At 45.1% G+C, this 21,658-nt stretch overlaps 1 protein-coding gene across 2 annotated transcripts; it reads right to left on the reverse strand.

Moving 5' to 3' along the window:
- Window positions 1–1,294: 1,294 nt before the first annotated feature.
- On the reverse strand, window positions 1,295–13,180 carry LOC119336174. 2 transcript variants are annotated; one of them, XM_037608188.1, is made up of 18 exons: window positions 11,802–13,180; window positions 9,482–9,567; window positions 9,047–9,400; window positions 8,879–8,962; window positions 8,334–8,454; window positions 7,281–7,476; window positions 7,080–7,183; window positions 6,767–6,979; window positions 6,302–6,555; window positions 6,012–6,230; window positions 5,716–5,937; window positions 5,580–5,633; window positions 5,331–5,396; window positions 5,101–5,238; window positions 4,827–4,880; window positions 3,841–3,900; window positions 2,204–2,836; window positions 1,295–2,120 (listed from the first exon to the last, which is right to left on the reverse strand). In XM_037608188.1, exons 1-18 carry the CDS (start codon window positions 12,886–12,888, stop codon window positions 1,962–1,964), a joined length of 4,104 nt encoding a protein of 1,367 aa, XP_037464085.1. In that variant the 5' UTR covers window positions 12,889–13,180; the 3' UTR covers window positions 1,295–1,961. The 2 variants fall into 2 exon arrangements, with proteins under 2 accessions (XP_037464085.1, XP_037464084.1); XM_037608187.1 differs by having other exon boundaries at window positions 6,767–6,976; window positions 11,802–13,035.
- Window positions 13,181–21,658: the final 8,478 nt, after the last annotated feature.

Below are 21,658 nucleotides of genomic sequence, written 5' to 3' on the forward strand. Positions count from 1 at the left end.
TCGTGATGAGAAATCTGTTGTTTTCCCTTGCGATATTTTTCAGAGGTATGCACGTGTAGTTATCATGTTTTCTTTTCCGTATATGGTTATAGTGGGGTATTTTTTTGCAATCCGGATCGCCGCCGGCATGAAAAAAACGGATCTTGCGATATAAATTATAAGTTTGCTTCCATAACAATATTTTAAAAATATTTAACAGGTAAAATTAACATCATATTTAGATTCCACACATTTTTCTAATAAAATTTCATATATAATACTCCCTCCATTCCTAAATATAGAGTGTATAGTTTTTGACACGGAAATTAAAGAACGCACATGGAGGGAAAATTTCACAAGTTTTGGCCGAGATTACACCTGACTAATTGACATGAGTAAATAGAGGATCTTGCCTGATATAAGGAAATGTAATCAAATTCCAAAAATGAATTATCCAAACGAGTGGTGCAATGCAATGCACTTTATATTTCGGATTTTTTCTCAAAAATCTATGCACCTTATATCAAGGAACGGAGGGAGTATGTTAAAATCGAAGTTACGGTTTAAAAGATACAGATAATTTAGAAAATCATTTGGTTTGACTTAAATATATTCCAAAATAATATTTAAAAATACTTAATAGGTAAAAAATCTCATATTCATATTCTACATATTTTTCTAATCAAATTTCATATATAACATGTTCAAATCGGAGTTACGGTTTAAAAGATATGGATGATTTTAAAAAGTAATTGTTTGACTTAAATATGATCCGCGGATGAATTACCTAAAACATCAGGGGGTTCAAAAAATGTAAAATAACGGTTCGGTTGTGACTTAAATCCGGACGGCGGGTTGATTTCAAGAAAATACAGTGACTTTTGGGTAAAATACAAAAATAACACTTCGTTTTAACTTAAATCAGGACTGTGGGTTGAATTCTCTGAAATAGAGGAACTTTTTTGAAAAAAATGCCATGACGGATGAAAGAAACCTAATTTGCTTTATTATTACGTAAAGATAAAGATGGGACCGTAATCTATAGGAGACTGGGAGGTTGGGGACGTTGACATGCCTGCGTATGATGGTGAGTCCATATGCGGGCATCAAAGCCCACGCCAGGGCTGGAGATGCTGCCAGATCCAGGGCTGCACGGTGCAATTCTCAATCATGACATTTGGAACAAACATATAGATGGTGGCATTAAAATGAAATCCATCACGTTTTCTACGCATAATAGGAACATCGCCGCATGGCACCTCTGTTTTCTCACACAAACATCTGTCTTCTCACAAAAACAAGTGCCATATGGAAGGAAGCTGAAACCATGTAAACAATTTAAACATCAAGTTGCTGTGCTCTACCAGGATTCATGAAACTGGCAACGTTTCGTCTCAACAAAGGTCACAAACTAATGTAAGCACACCCACACACATACTCATCAACCCAGCAGTCAAATTTCTGTGTACATTCGGGCCTACATATGCTACTGCTGTTGTACAGAGATAATTCATGTGCAGATGGATGGCCTACGTTAACTACAGAAGTCAATTTGTCAACTACAGATGTCAGTCAGTGACAACCCCCTACTACCCCTCCCTCTTGTTTCATCATCCACCAGATGTAGCTACTTGTTCTCTGTTACAAGACTAAACTAATGACTGCAGAGATGACAACGTACAGAGCTGATTTCACAAAATCTGCCCTCGGATAACTTAATCAGTGGATGAATTCACCCATGCCGCCACGTCATCTGAGTGGCATCAGCTCAAGGGGTCAAACCTTCTGGCTGGAAGCTCAAATCACACTGCAAGGGCTCGGTGCGCACCATTTTATAACCTCCGCTCGTCCGTGCCCCCATTGGCTGTGTGATGAGATGGTAACACTGGCCAGCCCCGCTTGCTGCAATCTGCTTTTCGAACGCCGGGCAAGAAACCATGTTCCCTGGCCATGGAGGAAGGAGCCACTTCGATAGGCTGCTGCTATCCACCAACAGGCCCTTGTACTACAACATCCTGACTCCGTTGCTTCTTTTTGGAGGAGCCACGGCGAGTATAAACAAGTCTCTTTGGAGGGTGTTGTTTCTGCGACACAGCTTGGTCAGATGTGATAGCAGGCTCCTTTTTAGCTGTTTCCGCATGCTGCAACGTCATATAGTTCAAATATCAGCAAATGAGGGGATGTAACAGAATATAAATCAACAGCAGAAAAAAAAATACTGAACCTTTTTATCTGCTGACTTTGTTTCTCCATCTTCTGATATCTGCAAGGCATTATCTGTTGACTTTATTTCTCCGTCTTCTGATTTCTGCAAGGCATTATCTGTTGACTTTGTTTCTCCGTCTTCTGATTTCTGCAAGGCATTATCTGTTGACTTTGTTTCTCCGTCTTCTGATTTCTGCAAGGCATTATCTGTTGACTTTATTTCTCCGTCTTCTGATTTCTGCAAGGCATTATCTGTTGACTTTGTTTCTCCGTCTTCTGATTTCTGCAAGGCAGTAGCTGCTCTTTCTTGAAGATTCTTAAGAGCGAGTGATTCCACATCATCCAACTTACGCTTGTATGATATTGTTGATGTCGAACTGTCAGCTGTATTCCTATCAGTGTCCTTGCTATGCACTGGGAACCTGATAGTGTGTTTCCTGGGAATAGTACTATCCACCGTCACATCGTCTGATCTCGCTGTGATATCATCCGACCTTTGTCTTTTCCCACCATATGAATTATTATTAACGGAAGTAGTGGCAGATTCTGAACTTGCTCCAGGTGCAGGCGTATAACATGAAGCCCGCATCGAGAAGGCAACATAGTCCCTCTTCACAGCAAGTATATCATGTTCACATACAAGCAACTCTTTCTGATATAAAAAGAAAGTTGGCATGTAAAAACTCCATAACTATTGCAGCTAGACAACTAACGTATGACAAAGTATCATATAAACTGGCATCAACAAACCCTGTATACAATTGATGTTTTGAAGTATCTCAGATGAGTATTTAGTAAGTAATACGTTTTGTTTAATAGTGTATCTGTGTGTAGCCACCATCACACCCACTCACTTTGAAATTAACTACCCAGAATCTTATATTATTTGTGAATTCCCCATTTCTAAATGTCTCACAACCACACGATATGTACCAAATCACCTGAACAGGAAAAACAGTACAGTAGATATTTGGAACGCCTGTCAAGAAGTCTAAACTAGAACCTGGTTCATAGTAATTTTTAACCTGCAACCCAGTTCCCTGAATGATAAATCTTAAGTATCCGCCATCCGTCACCTTAAAACAATATGCCGACCCACCACAACAGAGTAACTGGGTCATTAGAGCCCAGCATTGGTAAGTAAAAAAGAACATATCTGCAAACATAAAAATCTATGGAAAAGGAGAAGGGACCAGTCATCTATTTTTCTGCTGCAACCCACTCTGTTTCAAGATATAAGTCACATGTTGCTGTGGGGCGGGTATCTGGGTAACTTTTTTAAGTACTAGAATGTTCAATATATCTAAGTGTCTGAGTATGTGTGGTCAAATTTATACTCACTATGTCCATGCATCAATTGCTCACCAAAGTATACTAAGTTAAACTTACTCTTGATATAATATGTGGGGTACTCAGATCTTGAGACTGAAGGGACAGTTCAGTAGAAAAATATCCACAACTAAGGCGTTGATAGGAAAACCAGATATAATACAATAATTACGAAATCAAATGATGCAAGTCACTCAGCACTATCACTACTAGCACAAAGGAATAATGCCAATAATTCTCAAAGAGATCATACTAGTGCCTGATGAAGTCGAGTTTTCTGGGCAACCAAAAGGTACAAAAAGTAAATGCATATCACAGATACGGTACCTTCTCCTTTTCTCTTTTAACAACCCTCTCGCAAAGAAGACGTAATCTTTCCAATTCAACCTGCCACGTGAGAGGTAATATTACGTTAGCATAAAGCACGTTTAACCCTAAGGAGTTCGTAAGCAGAAGGTGCTCTTTTACTGCACAAGCCTTTTGTTAGTGATATATGCAGAGTCATTAGTGCCACTTATAATGATGTATACTAAAGATAAGCCAACTCAAGACAGCCTTTAAGCCTTCATCGAATACTAACCTAAGGACACAGAGCGTTTAAGACTTCATCGAATACTAACCTATGGGAACAACCTTGTTTATAACACTTAAAATACTGGCATCAGCAATAGAAACACTGGGAAGGGGAGCCTTAGCGCAGTGGTAAAGCTGCTGCCTTGTGACCATGAGGTCACGGGTTCAAGTCCTGGAAACAGCCTCTTACAGAAATGTAGGGAAAGGCTGCGTACAATAGACCCAAAGTGGTCGGACCCTTCCCCAGACCCTGCGCAAGCGGGAGCTACATGCACTGGGGCTGCCCTTTTTTTTTAGCAATAGAAACACTGGCTTCAAGCTAGCATCGAGTACACATTACCAAAATCCAAATAAACTAGGAGTTCATATTTCTTCAGCATAATTGCTTCAAACTGGTCCAGAGATAATACTTCTCAAAACTATTTTTCTCAACTTCCAGATAAATATCCTAAAAACCATCTACAGCTTGCAAAAAGATAAAGGCAAAGCAATGAAGTTCTTTTTTTTTGTAAACCCTACGACTACTAGTTATCTGATACATTAATCTGGTCAGCTTGGGATACAATTTAGCAGTAAACTAAAGCTGCTCAGTAGTACCTATTAAAATTGCCGGCATGGCACATACCACAGATATTGGCATATAAATTCAAATTCGAAGGTTCTTACATAGTGCTACTTTCAGGTTTACAGCTAATACCTACAAAGCAGAACTACATAAAGCATGCAATGGACACATTTACCCTCATTTGTTTCATGATCTTGACTTCCGCGGGTCCATATTGTTGAGAGTCAACCTGTGAAAGTTTATAAATAAGAAAATAAGAGTACTGTTAACATAAGACTGAAGAATAATAAGAAAATAAGAGTATTGTTAACATAAGGCTGCCATAGAAGAATGTTATAGTACTACATTTCCATTGTACTAGCAGATACATAAAAGGCGGATTTTGAGGGAAACCAGTTCCTTGTTGCACATCAAAGATATCCAACTAAACATCTTAAAGCAACACTTACCTTTTTTTGCTCAATGCTGTGATTGCCACAATATGCTTTGTGTTGCCACAAGCTCCCAAATCTTTTTGTGTTCATGTAAAGACCAGCATCTCTAGCACATGCAGGGTGGAAAGTAACTTGACAGCCTACGGTGCTGCACTGCATGGTTGAAAGAGAAAAACATAGCGAGAATGAAGTGGTTTGTCTAATCATTAGAGATTAGGTCCAACGAATAATTTACAAGTTCAGACCTTCAAGCATGTGCCAACATTGTGTTGGCAGATCAAGCATGTGTCTTTCCCCTTAAGAAGACCCTCCTTAGATAGATCCAAATAGTCAGAATATTACAATAAGATAATTAGCAGGAACTTATAATAGATGTCTTCAAATGGTATCAATATATAAACAATGAAATGAAATTATGGAAGATGACCTAATTAAGTATTTATTTCTCAATATTAAAATTATGAGCATGTGCGATGCTGGAAAGAGGTTAGTACCATTCCATCTACTGAATTGCATTGTCCCCTTTTGAATGAGTTCTCCAGGAGCCACTACAGAAATTTGACGAAGTCAACAATGTCAATAAGTTAAACAAGGCAGCAATATAAAAAATAAAGATGCCAGACAAAGTACCTCAGCACAAAAAGCATGAACCCACTGCCCGTTTGTAGTCTTACGAAGAGCTCCTGATGTACCATGGCACAAACCACACAGCACCAACCAGGATTTTGAACCACTGCAGTCTGATTGACTATCAGACACGACAGCATCTGATAGCATCTCTTGGCAACGTTCACACTTCCAGGGGCCGGTGGGATTCGTTCGACTCTGGTAACAGTCCAAGTGGACAGCAGCCTGCAAAACGTGCGGGGTTAATGATTTATTGAAGTGCAACATGAGAACAGTAAAAGAAGGGGGATACAAAGCACCTTGCAGCTTGAGCAGACAAATACTCGGTTCAATACAGTCTCACGTCGCATGCACACATCACACGGAAGACCATTTTTCTTGGAAAATTTTGCCAGATCAAAAATGCCAAAATTAGTATCCGCTGAGACTTTACTGTTAGAAAATGATGGATCCTTTGTTTGTGGCAACGAAATCAATTGGCTGATTCTTAAAGATCCAGCATGGACTTTGGTAATACTCTGCAACAACGAAAAGAAAAATATGAATATCCATAGCACAAGATCAATGAAACAAGCACAACAGTATAAACCTCTTGTTTGACAGGCACAGCGTCATTTTCTGTCTCTTTCCGAATGTTTACATCTTTTGAGGTGGGTGCAGCAATAGGTGCAGTTGCAGCTAGGATAGCCTGAGCTTCTTTGTGTCTCCTCTCTGTGTTCCCACGTTTCTTAGCTTCCCTTATATCACGAAGGAACTGATTCACAATGATATGGTCCCATTTTCTTTTATTGGAAGAATCCATTTCTTGAGAAAGACTCTGGACAACCTTAGGCATAAGATCTTCTGCAAGATATAATGAGAACTGAAAGATCGATTCAGAAAGCAGAAGAAATTACTCAACTATTCAGTTAAGTTAAAACTCTCAAGACCAATCAGTTGATATATCGGTAAATAAATATAACAGGACAGCAACCAAAATGATTACATACTTGTGTAAAAAAAATACCATGAGAATTACAAATAAACTTAGCAAATAGAAAGAACGCGCCCTTACCATATCTCTGGTTCATAGCAGCAACATCATTGAGTAGCCTGGATTGTAAATAAACTATTTCTCCTTCTATTTCGTCATGGGGTGAATGCTCCAAAATACCTAATGACTCTGCTTTAGAAGCCTGATCAACTGCAACTATATCTGTTAATTGCTCAAGTTTTGTTGGTGAACCACCAAGGTTTTGGTCATGAGGAGGGTAGGATAATTCTCCTACTTAAATTGGACAAAAGAAAATAGATTATAAGCACGAGATGTAAATAACATTATGGTAACTGATGTGATTTAATTGATGGCGAGATGTTAAAACGAATACCATGATAATGTTTAGCCTGTTTATTGTGATTCGGAATATAATCGCACAAATTCTGCAACATTGTCTCAATAGATGGATGAATATAGTAGTCATGACCATCAATGCTGCATGAAGCAAATACGAGATTAGGTTGTTCAACAGATCAAACTGCCTCTGTGCAGAGTGGGCAAGACATTGCATAAAATGATTGATGAACCCTACGTAAGAAAAGGTTGGCGCGGAATATGGTCGTCACCACCATCATGACAAGTGTGCACGCAATTTTCAACTGAATCAGTGTCTTTATTAGCTTTATCACCATCCGGAAAACAATGATCAAATGAAGAGATGCCTTCCTCAAGTTCTGAGCCATGTTGTGAATCAGTTACATTCTTACTTTCACTTCTATCCAATGGACCTGTCCACAATACCGAAAGAAGTGAGTCTACAATACCGAAAATGAAATACTTAGCAGCGCAACTCGAACAGATTCCTTATAATTTGAGATTTAATCCTATGACTACCAGGTTACCCGACACTCAAGTGCTCAACTCTCAAGGAACATAGTGAGTATTTCAAACAGTCAAAAGTTAAAGCTAATAGAATGGTCATAGGAACTGCAAGTAGTAACAGACTACTAGCACACTGGGTGTAATTATTTAACACAACATGCTGATTTCAACTGATTGAATAGAAGAACTCCATTTTTTTTGCTAACAAACGCTGTGTTTCTGTTTGTAAAGCTGGCAGTTTTCCCCATTTAGTTCCAGAAATAATGCACACATGTGACTTTATTGAGTTTGTCACTTGTTTGCCTCATCTAAGACGCATTTTGTCTCTTCGTTTCTAGGACTCAACTAGCTAATTAGTCGTCTCTTGAATTTCCTTCAATTTCCAAGGAACTTAAAGAAGGATATCAGGGTCAGTGCTTTTGTTTTTTCTCTTAGTTCTACACTCTTCAAAAATCATTTGTGCATGCTCAAAATATGCCTTGTATTTTGAAAAACATGTCGGATTCCAAGAAAAAGGGCCAGAAAAAATGCATAGTAATCTTTATTACCACACGTCCATACCTTATATCCAGATAAAGCTAAGATAACAACACAGCATTGCCATGGCTAGTCATATTGCCAAGAATAAGTATTTCCATAAATCATTTTTCGCAATGGACAGAGAAGAGCAGAGGAACAACCGGGTGAAGAATCAGCAAAATTAACAAGCATACTGTTCACACACTCAACGTAGTTGTATGCACAAATGCATCTAGTTTGTTACCTTCCGGTGCCACAGAACCTTCTTTTAAAGATTTCACTTGAACAGAAGGCACAGGAATAGAGTTTTGCAGCAACTTGATGATTTTCAACTTCAGACCAGGGGAGAAGGTGGATGTTTCAGGCTGCCAAGGAATAAAAAACCCATATAAAATAACAGAGGTAATAGGATTTAAGGCCTAAACAGTGTAGCATGTAAAATATTATGACATCACTACATAGACGCAGCTATACGTACTTTTAGAAGACAAGATATAAACATGTGTAACTGTTATCCTTTCTAGTTACATGCCTATGCTAAGCTTTAGTCAACTTATAAAGTTTGTTATAACTTACAACTACAGAATATGTCAAAATCATAAATTACAATTAACTCTATCTCTAGCATTATGTTTTTCATACAAGACGATCAAATTTTACCAACCATGTTTATCGGAAAAAAATCAAATAGCGCACATTGAAAAATGGACCCAATCATGTTTAGGAGAAGTTATATACATGCAACCTAGAGAAACAGTTTATAAAGTACATAAATCCAATATAAATTACCACAAGAGCAGCTTCCAACGATTCAGATGAGAGACCCAGCTCTGATTGTATATCACCAATACTAACTTTTCCTTGGTCAATTAGCTGCCAAGTACAAGCATAAAACAAACTTAAGTAATAACTCCAAACATCTGTACAAAAATCTTGCTCTGTAAGATTAGCAGGTACCTTTCTAAGAAATGTAGAAACATCACCAGAATTGCTCACAAGATTCCCAGCTCCTGTAGGCTGATCAACAACCATATTTGTGCATTGAACTTGTTGACTTTCCATGCCTCTAACAGCACATGTGGAGGTAACCAGCTCTGTTGTCTGCGCTTTGTTTAGGCTGGAGAAACTAGAGCTCATGGATGTGAAGTTCATGAATTTGTCCTTACTCTTGCGTTTATATCTTATTTGAGCAAAATTTTCATCATCCAGCCCAACTTGTGTGGTATCCTGTTCAGTAACACCATTGATATGGTGCACGGAACTGATTCCTCTGACTCTAGAATGCTTCGAGCAAAATATCCGCAACTCAACCTACAAACAGATATAAAAGAAAAATATTAGCAAGTATAAACAACCAAGGCAAACAGCATACACGAGAAGAAATAGCCTAACATTCGTAAGCCCAGATTTTCCCCATATCTCCATCTGATGGTTTTTCTCTCTTGCACATATAGGATGAAAGCAAGCCCGGCATGTCCCTGGAAAAAAATAAGTAGTTAGTAACCAAAAAGGAACATATAACAACAAGGTTAAAGAAAGTGTTAGGTGTAAATTCCTAGTTTTGTCTCTGCCTAGCAATTATCTTGCCTAAGCACATGCATAGCAGCAGTTAATGACAGGTGTTCTGCTTGTCACCTAACGCCTAGGAACGCTCAAGAGAACACCTGGCGGTGTCAGTGTCCAAACCGTCTTATTTGTGATACGGACGTAATATATCTAAAACGAAAAGAAAATGCCTTTAAACCTGGCTTACAAATTTAAAAGTAGCAACAAAACAAAAACAATGTCCATCCACACACACAAAAAAAAAACAATGGCCCACTTTGTTCAACTCAAAGCAATTGCTCCAAAGAGTTCAGTAATTTGGGACTGTTCTGTCATCTTGATATAAGAATACCAACAAGACAGCAGAGCCCATAGTTACCCTTTCAGCTTACAAGGGGTATATGTCAAACAGCTGCCTAGAGCAAATTATGCGTGTTCTTAGAATTCACACCAACGACTATAATCTAATAAACTAGTTTTTCCATGTTATACAAACTAGATTCTCCAGAAAATAAGTTTATTCTTCATACCAAGGCAAAAGTTTTTTTTTCATGAAACACAACATCTGAAACCCCTAAAAACCCCATAGTTGAAAATAAAAGCTCTTACACTGGCAATTTCTATCACCACAGGAATGAGTCACAGTTAGAGAACGATGACCAGCCTGAAGAAATAAAATCCACTTGACATGCTAACTTAAACCATGGAATAGCTATCATATGATATACCAGAGGGCTAGTATTCACTATGCATGCTCTCAAGTTTCTGAGATTTCAATCAGAAAACAGATCTTCTTATAATGGCAGTAGGGTAGCAGACCATAACTTGTTACGTACTTCCTATGCTCTTGATTTTTCACCAAGTTACTTCCGTCAAAGCGCTTGGTGCTATTTCTAGTTATTTATGATGTTATTAGGGCATACTACCATCATTGCTAAAATATTGCAGATACTCAAGTGTTACTACTCATGCACCCATGCAAAACAATTTAAACTGTTGGCTAGTTTACATATATGCCCGTGCATGGATCTCCCCTCCCTAAAAAGCATTTTGAAGAAGCGTGTTGCTTAGGTTGGCTCCCATGATGGGAGGATTAGAAATTTTAGAAGCATGTATGTTTCATGTGGTTTAAGCCTTCGACTTTTTAAGCTTACTAAAGTTAATATCAGCACACATTACACTTCTCACAGAATCAACCAAACAACACACACATTTCGAAATTCAGATCAGATCACCTCACCTAGATGGCTAGATAGGAGCCATTTTAGGCAACAAGATATGCACAAAGAGCAGAAAAAACCTAGGGGAACCCACAGGCCTTTTGCCATTAACAGTTTCCATGATTGTATCATTCCAGAAAAACTGAATGTTTTTACGGCCATGTACAACCAAAGTACCATATTAAGTATGCTTGTCAAATAAAGCAGGTCACTAATTTTCCAAGAATATTGACCGGAAGGCGATTTAATCTCATCAAACATAGTGTTTCTTGTCCTACACAAGTTCTTAAATTAAAATCTGTAGGGCTGTGTTACATTCCATTGTCAACAATGGTATAGATCCAGATTGCAATGTCCCGAAAAGCAGTAAAAGTCTAATCATCAAATACCGCAGTTCAAACAGCTAAATTCTTAGTTGCAACACCATCCTCAAGATGCAAAGCCTGCCTAAGACCAATATTGGCAAGTATTATGCGACCTTGCAAAGCCTTCTGCTAGCAGATTAGAGTGATTAATAGTTCAACATGAAACAGCTTTTTTGCAGGAATTATAAATTTGCTTCTGCTGTTAGCCTCTGAACCGATTCTACTTCTGTCTCCTAAGAAGTAATCGCGACATACCAGCAAATCAAACAATACTCTGGTCTAATTCTGATTCTGCTCGATCCCTGTGAATTTGCCAGTTATTAACTACAATAAATCATTTCAGACAACTCGTGGTAAGTTTATGATAAACCTTACCACAAGAAAGCAAGGAAGGGACAAGGGGGAAAAGGTACCATTTCAGTGAGACAAAGCAGCATAAGAAGAAAGAAAACTAGGTGAAATGTTTAGGAGTAGAATTCACTATAGAGCGATGCCGTGAGGTGCAATGTATCCCATAAATTAGAGGCTTTCTGGTATACACAAGGACCACACTTCTACATGTGACAGAGTGGAAATACATACCATGGCTACATCGAACACATGCACCACGCATAATCTTGCAAATAGTGCAGACCATTTTTGTCCGCTTCTCTGGGATGTCTTCGATATTTGTGATAGGTTCCATTGAGTCCATGTCCTCTACAAAAACCTCCGGTGCCCATAGACTACAGAACAAGTGTGCAAAATTCAGGTTGCCCCCATTTGCAATTCCACCAGGCTCACATTTTACAGGTTTCAAAGCACCTTTCTCCGTTGAGCAAAGCACACAAGGCATAAACGCAATCCTGCCTGCATCACTCTGTGTCAACCTCCGTTCACACAAGGCACACATCCAATAGCCATCTGGCTCGACCTGCACACCATAACACTTCCGGTGCACCGACACCTTGCAGCTATTGCACTGGAGCATCCTGTTGGATGCAGCATCACTCTCTCCCAAACAACATACATCACATTTTGAACCAGAGTCACCTTCTAAGGGTGGCAGGACCACAAGCTGTTCAAGCCCAGCATCTGCACCCAGCAGCTTCCTTTTCTTGTTTGGGCGCTCCGAAGTGAGCACAGCCCGTCCTCTTGCTCCTAGGAGCCAATTCAATGAGGAGTCCGGATTCTGGCTGAGGACTGGTAAAACAACACCATCTCTCTTGCCTGGATCTAGTTTAATTACCACCGGCTGCTCGTCTTGGTGCAAAATCACCTCCTGCATATCCCGTTCACAGTGATCTCCACTGGTCCCATTGCTATTGACTAGCTCCGCGCTGTTCCAAACAAAATCTGAGCTCTCATGTGGATCATGTTTGCTATGCACCATGCCGTTCTCCAACTCCACCGAGTTCGAATTAGAGTTTTCGGCGACCACGGCCACATCAGACGGATCAACATGTCTCCGCAACACTTTCTTGCCACTGCCCACAAACGGCACGAGGAGGCATGGATCGAGCCAGTTGGAGCTGGAGAGAGGCTTGGGCTCTGCCATCTCCAAATCCTGCAACGTCATATCCCGGAAATAAGGCTCCATCCTGTCCCAGAAAGCATTGGATCTCGCTTTGGGCTGCTCCACAGCAGCTGCCGGGTCCGGCGGCTGAGCCTTCTTGTGCTTCCTCCGCATGTCGCCGACCACCGCCCATCTGGCGACCCGCGCGGGCAGCAGAGGGTTCCGGGCCGCCGCCTCCTCGCCGTCGAACGGCGAGCGCAGGGACAGCGCCTTCCTGGCCTGCTCGGACGTGCCGACGCCGCGAGCCTCCGGCGAGGCCCCGGCGGCCGCGTCGTCGTCGCCGGCGAGCGGCGCATCGTCGCCGGCGTCCGGGGAGGACGGGGCCGCGTCGGCGTCGGCGGCGGGCCGAGCTCTCCGGCGAGGCGCCACGGCGGTTGTGGGGGCGGAAAACCTCTGGGGGCTAGGGTTTCTCTCGGGTCACGATTTTTGGGGGAGTTCAGATCCGCCAGCGGGAGGGAGGGAGAAAGAGGGGAGAGAGAGACGGTTGCTTTTCCTTCTCTGTGTAAAAAAAAAAATCGCGGCGCCCGTTTGTCTGTCGCGTCCCACCGTGTCGTCGTAGTGGGCTGGGCCTCGGGGCGTCGTGCTCCTGCCTCGTGAAAGGTGCCCTCGCCGTAAACGCCACGGGCACCCCGAGGCGACTCGCGCAGCCGCGCACAGACTGGCTGCGGGGGCGGTCCCGTGTTGTCAGTGAGGGAGGTTGCGTGGCCGGAGCGATTTCGTCGAGGGGATATCCCTGACCCAGTGTGTTTCGTCACGGGATTCGGTTCTAGTTGCATGACTGACGTGTGGTCCCGGCTGCCGCTACGTGTCCGCGGATCCTCGGTTCGGTTAGCGGGTTGGCGGGTAGGTGACGGGACGCGTGGTGGTCTATGACTCGAGGCGGGCCCACTTGGTGGGCTGGGCGGGCGACTGCGCACACGTACGCCTGCACGGCCACAGATTTGGAAACGGTTGGGGCCTCCCTTTCACGTGATGTGGGTCAATGGCAGGTGGGGCCCGCGTCTCCGTCTTTATTTTATTTTTTTTGAGATCCAGCGTCTCCGTCTTTATGGGAGCCGTTGGACTGCGCGGTTCTGCTTCGATACGCACAAAGTACCAACAATGGGGCTGGCCCATTTCGCCAACCCACCAAGTGGACCTCGGCCGAAATGGTGAACACACATGGCCGGGTTCGGGCCCGTAAAGGCTTCGTCAAAACAGTAGAGGTTTTATATGTTCTCTCAAAAAATAAGTAGAGGTTTTGTATTCAAATACTATAATTTTTTTCTAGGTTATTTATTTGCTTTGTAGGATTAGAGCGTTGCAATTTTCTCATTAATATAATAAAGGGTTGGCCATTATTTATTTATTAGTACAAATGCCCGTGCGTTGCACCGGGCGAAAAATTAAAACCTGCTCCACTTGCCATTATGCAACACTTCTTTAATCCAATTTTTGCAAACGTCAAAAATAAGACTACATTGAGTATTTCTTTTTTGACCATGAAATTTGGACGTACCCTAACAATGTTCGTATGATCTATTTCAGTTCTCATGCGTTGCAACGTGTTAGGATCAAGCGATGGTGGTAATCGATAGGATGTTCTCACTGGCAATATAATCTGGTACAAGCTTCGGTTACAGGAATAGATCGATCTAAGACGAACTAGGGTTCTTGCCGCCGCCGGGTTCTTGATCCACTGGATCGGGAGAGCCGGGGAGGGGGATCGCCTTAAGTAGTGACTGTGGCTGGGCCGGGCTGCCTGTGCCACTCTGGGCCGAAGAAGCGAGGGTTGACGCGTCGGTTGCGGTTGGGCCGCGCCCGTGCCTTGCTGGCAGGTGGGGCAGGGGTGTCTGGGGTGTTAACATCCCCTCCTCCTTGGGAAGAGGCTTGCCCCCAAGCCTCAGCCTGTGGAAAGCGAGCCTGGAGCGCTTCCTTGTCCTCCCAGGTGATGTCGATAGCTGAGCCGGCGGACCACTGGGCTTGCACTTGTTCGACCATGGAGTCGTTCTTCTTGCGCCACCTTGACTGCAACACCTTGAGAGGAATTGTCGTGTCGCCTGTACCCGAGGGAAGCAATGAAGCAGCTGTGACGCCTGGAAGCAGCGCGTGTCGAAGTTGGGAGACGTGGAAGACTGGGTGCACCGTCGCTTGGGGGGGTAGTTGGAGCTTGTAGGCGACCTCGTTGACCTTGGCGACAATCTTGAACGGTCCATAGAACTTGTAGCTGAGCTTGTGGTTGGCGCGGGGGGCCACCGAAGTTTGGATATATGGCTGGAGCTTGAGGAAGACCTGGTCACCGACTTGAAACTGCCTGAACGAACGCTTCTTGTTCGCCTGGTCTTGCATGATCTGGCGCGCGCGATGGAGCTACTGCTGTATCAGGTCTTACATGACGGCCCTTTCTTCGAGCCACGCTTGCAGTGCAGGGACCGATGATGATGTTGTTGCTGTAATCCCCCAGTGCCTTGGCTCCCTTCCGAACATGGCCTTGAACGGCGTCATCCCAATCGCCGAGTGGTGCGACGAGTTGTACCAGAATTGGGCCAAGGGCACCCAGAAGCTCCATCGCTTGGGGCACGCTTGCACAAAGCAACGAAGGTAGGTTTCGATGCACTGATTCACCCTCTCGGTCTGCCCGTCGGTCTGGGGGTGATTCGCCGTGCTCATCCGGAGTTCTGTGCCCGTGTATTTGAACAACTCCTGCCAAAAGTGACTGCTAAAGACTGGGTCGCGGTCGGATACAATTGCCCCTGGGAAGCCATGCAGCTTGTACAACTGTTGCATATAGAGCAGAGCCACTTTAGATGTTGTGTATGGGTGAGCCAGAGGAAGGAAATGGGCAAACCGCGTTCTCTTGTCGACGACAACCAGCAAACAATTGTATTGGCCTGATTGCGGCAATCCATCCACGAAATCCATGGTGATTAGATCCCATGATTCCTTAGGTATAGGGAGGGGTAGCAACAGGCCTGGTGAAGCAGCATGATCCGGTTTGGCTTGTTGGCAGACTTGGCAGCATCGCACGTACTGCTGGACGTGTGCTTTCATCTTAGGCCACGCAAAGAGCCTACGCACGCGGCGATATGTCACTGGAAATCCCGAGTGCCCCCCCCCCATCGGACTGTCATGGAAGGCCGCGATGATGTGCTGCTGCATTGTTGTGGTCCCCCCTAGCCAGATGCGGCCGCGAAAGCGGAGGAGTCTGTTTTGCAACTGAAATCGCCCTTTGGGGTCCTCCCGCACAGCTAGTTGCTCCAGGAGGCGTTGCGCTTGCGGGTTGGTATTGTAGCTGTTGACAATGTCCTCTAGCCAAGCTGGTTGGCACACGCTGAGGGTGTGTAGTACTTCTTCAGTGTTGGACCTCGACAGGGCATCGGCTGCTGTGTTCTCTGTCCCTTTCTTGTATTTGATGGTATACTGGAGCCCCAACAGCTTCGTGAAGGCTCGTTGCTGCCACGGTGTTGTGAGCCGTTGTTCTGTCAAATGTATCAGGCTCCGCTGGTCAGTGAGGATAGTGAACTCTGCATGCTGGAGGTAAGGGCGCCACTGGTCAATAGCTACGATGACTGCCAAATACTCCTTCTCATATGTCGAGAGGCCTTGGTAGCGCGGGCTCAATGCTTTGCTCATATATGCGATCGGGTGGCCACCTTGCTGGAGAATTACGCCTATTCCCTTGTCACAGGCATCGGTCTCGATCATAAACGATTGGGTGAAGTTGGGCAGAGCGAGTACTGGAGCCTCGATCAGGTGTCGCTTCAGTAGTTGGAAAGCAGTATCCGTTGCAGGAGTCCACACGAAAGGTGCTCCTTTCTTCAGCAGATTGAACAAGGGTTGTGCTATGATGCCAAAATTCTTGACGAATCGCCGATAGTACCCTGCAAGCCCCAAGAAGCTGCGTACTGCCTTGACATCCGTTGGTGTTTCCCAGTTTGCCACCGCGCGTATCTTGGTTGGATCAGTTGACACCCCCTTGCTACTGATGACATGACCCAAGTATGACAGACTGTGCTGGGCAAACTCACACTTGGACCTCTTCACGTGCCATTGATCATGGCGTAGCAGCTGCAGGACCTGACGGAGATGGATGATGTGATCTCTAAGAGTCTTGCTGAAGACCAATATGTCATCAAAGAAAAGGAGTACACACTTGCGATCGACTGGCTTGAGCGTGGTGGTCAGGGCGCCGTTGAATGTGGCTGGCCCACCTGCTAGTCCGAAAGAGACCACGAGAAACTCATAATGCCCTGAATGCGTTTGAAACGCAGTCTTGTACTCCTGGCCCTCCACCAAGCGAATCTGATGGTACCCGGAGCGTAGGTCTAATTTGGAGAACCAGGCTGCACCATGCAGTTCATCCAGCAGTTCTTCGATGATCGGCACCGGGTACTTGGCGACGTAGGTGAGGGCGTTGAGGTGTTTGTAGTCGATGCAGAGTCGCCATGTTCCGTCCTTCTTTTTGACCTGGATCACAGGGGAGCAGAATGGATTGTTGCTTTTCTGAATGACACCCTTGCGGAGCAGTTCCTCAACTTGAGCATCTATCTCCTTCTTATGCTCGGGCTTGGGTCTGTAAGGCCTGATGTTCACAGGTTGCGCCCCTGGAATAAGTGGGATCTTGTGATCGCAGCCACGGCGAGGCGGTAACCCCTCTGGCTCCTTGAACACGTCCTCGAATTCTTCCAAAACTGCTTGGATATCTAGCGAAATGGCAGGGTTGTCGCTGTCCTCGCTAGTGGTTGCGTAGATCAGCGCCATATGGGTGATGGCGCCTGTGTTGCACAGTTGTTGTAGTTGAAGAGCGTTGATGACAGTGCAAGTTCAAGAAGTTGCCTCATGCCCACGGAGACGGATCGGGCCTGCGGACGACGGAATCTCAATGAGCTTCGCGCGTGAGTCGACGGTCATGGGACTGTGCTCCTCGAGCCAGTCCATGCCCAGTATCGCGTCGTAAGTGCCGAGAGCTAGCACCTTCATGTCCGTGGTGAATTGATGGCCTTGGGAGCACCATTGACACTGGGGTATGCTGGCAGCATAGATGAGGGCTCCTCCGTCTGCCACACGCACTTGGTACGCGCGTGGAAGAGGCTGGATGCCTTGGATTGTTGCTGCGAGCCGCTCGTTGACGAATGACGTGGTGCTGCCGGAGTCCACCAGCATCAACACCTCACGCCCTTGGATCCACGCCCGTAGCTGGAACGCCTTGCTTGAGACGCCCCCCGTCAGGGCTGGTTTGGAAATGGCCATGACCACTTCCTCTTGGACTGCCTCCTGTTGCGGTGGCGTTGTAGTTGCGTCGATGCCGAATAGCTCCAGAAGTTCCTCGATGACGTGGAGTTGGACGGCCGTGGGACAGACATGGTCGGGTCCCCAGCGTTCACCGCACTTGAAGCACAGGCCGCGCGCTAGTCGGTAGTCGCGCAGGGCCTTGAGTTTGGAGACGTCCGCCCGTGCGGCTTCTGTGCCGCGGCGATCCACAGCTGGAGCAGGCGGTGCCGCGCGCGCCGGTGGAGGAGGCAGGGGAAGTGGCACGCTGGGCCGCGGCGACACGTCTGGTGGGCGTGTGGGCGCGGGACGCTGCATCTCCGCATGCGTGTTGTCGGCCACCTCCTCCTGGAGCAGCGCCAGGGCACAGGCTGTGTCCAAATCGGGTGGCCGTTGGACCATGACCACCGCTCGGATATCCGCTCGCAATCCTTCCACAAAACGTGTGAGAAAATAAAATGGGTGAATTGAGTCTGAATAAGAACTTAAATGGTTAATAATCAATTCAAAGCGCTCAATATAATCCGCCACAGTAGATGTCTGTTTAATAGTGTAGAATTGGCGGATGAGTAACTGGTGGCGATCGCGGCCGAATCGCGTAGTCAACAGGGCCGAAAAGGATTCCCAATTGAAGCTACTGAGCCTCTTTTGGACAAATTGTAACCAAATGGCCGCAAACCTTGAGAAGTTGAGGGCGGCCATAGGAACCCAGAACGTTTTGTGGATGCCAAACATGGAAAAATACTGCTCACACATCGTCTTCCACATGTTCGGGTTCTCGCCCAAAAACTGAGGAAACGAAATGGATGGATGGGCTTGTCCCTACCCAGCAAGCATCTGACTAGCATGTGCAAAAGGAGAAGACAGGAGTTCGATCTGACCGTTGGCCGGGAGGGGCGGCGGTGTCTGGAACGACACCGCCGGCCTCTCCCGTTGTAGGTTGAAGTCGCCTTGGTCCTTAGACCCTTGAGGGGTGTCCTCATCGCCTCCCGCCGGCCCAAGTTGTCGGAGGGCGGCTCGGGTGGTGGCGCCGTGGTGCGGGGTGGCGGCGCGCCCCCGCTGGTGTCGGTGGGGAGGGTTGGGCGCGCCTGCTGCAGGGCGGCGACCGCGTCGCCCAGATCGGAGATGCGGCGCTCCAGATCCGACCACCATGCGACGAGATCGTCGAGACGGATGGTGACCGCGGTGAGGGCCGCAGTGTTGGCCTCCATCATCGCCGTGATCTTGTCGAGGCAGGCTTTGGCGGATGGATCCATGGTTTCGATGATCTGGCGACCGTGGCGAATTCCTCGAGTTTCGATGAGATGAGCCAGATCGAGTGGAGTGGGAGGATTTCTGGCGACTAATACCAGGTGTTAGGATCAAGCGATGGTGGTAATCGATAGGATGTTCTCACTGGCAATATAATCTGGTACAAGCTTCGGTTACAGGAATAGATCGATCTAAGACGAACTAGGGTTCTTGCCGCCGCCGGGTTCTTGATCCACTGGATCGGGAGAGCCGGGGAGGGGGATCGCCTTAAGTAGTGACCGTGGCTAGGCCGGGCTGCGTGTGCCACTCTGGGCCGAAGAAGCGAGGGTTGACGCATCGATTGCGGCTGGGCCGCGCCCGTGCCTTGCTGGCAGGTGGGGCAGGGGTGTCTGGGGTGTTAACACAACGAGAGTAAAATTTTACGACCTGCCCCTAATCCAATATATAAGCCGGGTATAATCGCACATATATGTTGTTCAAACAAACCATTGATCACCGATGCACTTGCTAGGCTGCTTGCTCGGAAAAGCACTGCCTTGCGCCATGGACGTCAGCATTTGATGTTGTGGACCAGATTGACCAGTGATCTCGCACATGATTCCTTCTCCGCCCTATCTGTATTGCCCATGCATGCATAGATGGACTTCTTGGGGTCGACGTGAGTAGCGGCAAAATAAATAAACATGTGCTTGGAAACCTATAAAACTAATTAACACTCGAACAAATATGTTTGCGCATACAACTCAAACAACTTTGCAAATAGCAAAACAATAGTATAAAATTGTTCAAAAGTACCAAGATCCATTCTTGGAAACAATCCATTATCAGATAGAAGAGTGTCCAATCCTCTCCTATTACAACATCACATATGATATAAAATCAGAATTTTCAAGTTGTAGGTTTAATAAAAATTTAATTCATAATTTTGCATGTCTAGAACTAACTCATTGTCTTGATTATAGATTCAATTTTCAGTAAATTAATCAATGGCAGTGAGTTACATATGCACATGTTTTTTATTCCCCTCATCCAATATCATTAATGAAACGATGTACTAACAAAAAATACATCATAAAACTCCCACACAAAAAGACATCATAAGCCAATGTGCTTTGATTGGATATTTTTTTGTTTATGCAGAAATGTACTGACCAGACCGAATTACTAAATTATCTCATGAAGTTTCAGGGCGTCTTCACTTTTTTTTTGTGGAACGTCTCCACCACGAGCAAGTTTCAAGTGAACATTACACTCTTGCACATATGTACTGTTGGAACTCTAAATTTCAATATGTACATTTGTTCAAACCTTCAAGCTGCTCTTTGTTAGCGGTTGCGTGTTCCAAAGGCGCAACAAGCCCCATCAAGCTGCGATTCCGCGAGGAAGCATCAGGGGCAGCAATTTTTTTCTATGGTGTCTTGCATGCAATGCTTCTTCACAAAGTAAAGAAAAACACCATCTATTTAGTAACGGAGATCAATAACACACCTCAAGATCAATAATACACTACTAGGGAAAAGCCTATACACAGAATCTTAGCAGCAGCGCGCTCAAAAAGGAGCGCTGCTGCTAATTAGCAGTAGCGCGGGTATGTAAAACCCGCTACTGACAAGAGTTTAGCAGTAGCGCACTTGGTGTTATCCGCGCTGCTACAAATATCGACCGACAGTGCCCCCCAAACTCCATTTAGTAGCAGCGCAGTTCCGCGAGCCGCGCTACTGCTATGGATGTAGTAGTAGCGCGCTTTTTCTGAGGTCGCTGCTGCTAAGTTTCAAATGGGACACACTTTTTGTCCCGTTTAGCAGTAGCGCTTCTGCCGAAAGCGCGTTGCTGCTACTTTCTTATCGGCAGCGCGTTTTACGTCCCGCGCTACTGCTAATCCGCACCAACCCACCCCCTTTTCCCCACCCGTTCCCTCCCTCCCCCTCCTCTCTTCCCTTTCCCCTACCTCCCACTCTCACTCTTCTTCTTCCTCAACACTTCTCCCCCATTACTCTCCCTCTTCTACCTACCTTTCTCTCTCTTCATTACTCCTACGTAACTACACCATCTCCATTAATGCATCTCCTTTTTCTTTTTCCTTCCCCCTCCACTAGTTGAAGTTGTCTCCTCCCAAATTAGGTAGCTAGGTAGATGTAGCATTTAGTTAAGTGATATATTTGCCCCCTAACTAGATCTATCTTTGTCAAGAAGAGCTTTGGGCACTTTTGATCTCCCTACATCATCATCTCATCACCGTGTGCTCGATCTCGAGATAGAGGTGATGAAAATTTCATGCTTTTGCAAAATGGAAATATGTTTATGTGTGTGTGATATGTTTCTGGAAATTGTGTCTGTGGCATGAGTTGACGCCAAATTGTGCTTTTGAGTTGCCTATGTTTTGCCG

Source organism: Triticum dicoccoides, chromosome 7B, assembly GCF_002162155.2.
Source record: "Triticum dicoccoides isolate Atlit2015 ecotype Zavitan chromosome 7B, WEW_v2.0, whole genome shotgun sequence".
In the NCBI taxonomy this organism is placed as follows: domain Eukaryota; kingdom Viridiplantae; phylum Streptophyta; class Magnoliopsida; order Poales; family Poaceae; genus Triticum; species Triticum dicoccoides.

Coding starts and splice junctions, on each gene's coding strand:
- LOC119336174 (XM_037608188.1), bottom strand. CDS start 12,888: ATGCGGAGGAAGCACAAGAAGGCTCAGCCGCCGGACCCGGCAGCTGCT. Junction 7,477..8,333: donor AGGTTCTGTGGCACCGGAAG/GTAACAAACTAG, acceptor TATTGTGGACAG/GTCCATTGGATAGAAGTGAA. Junction 2,121..2,203: donor CAAAGTCAGCAGATAAAAAG/GTTCAGTATTTT, acceptor ATGACGTTGCAG/CATGCGGAAACAGCTAAAAA.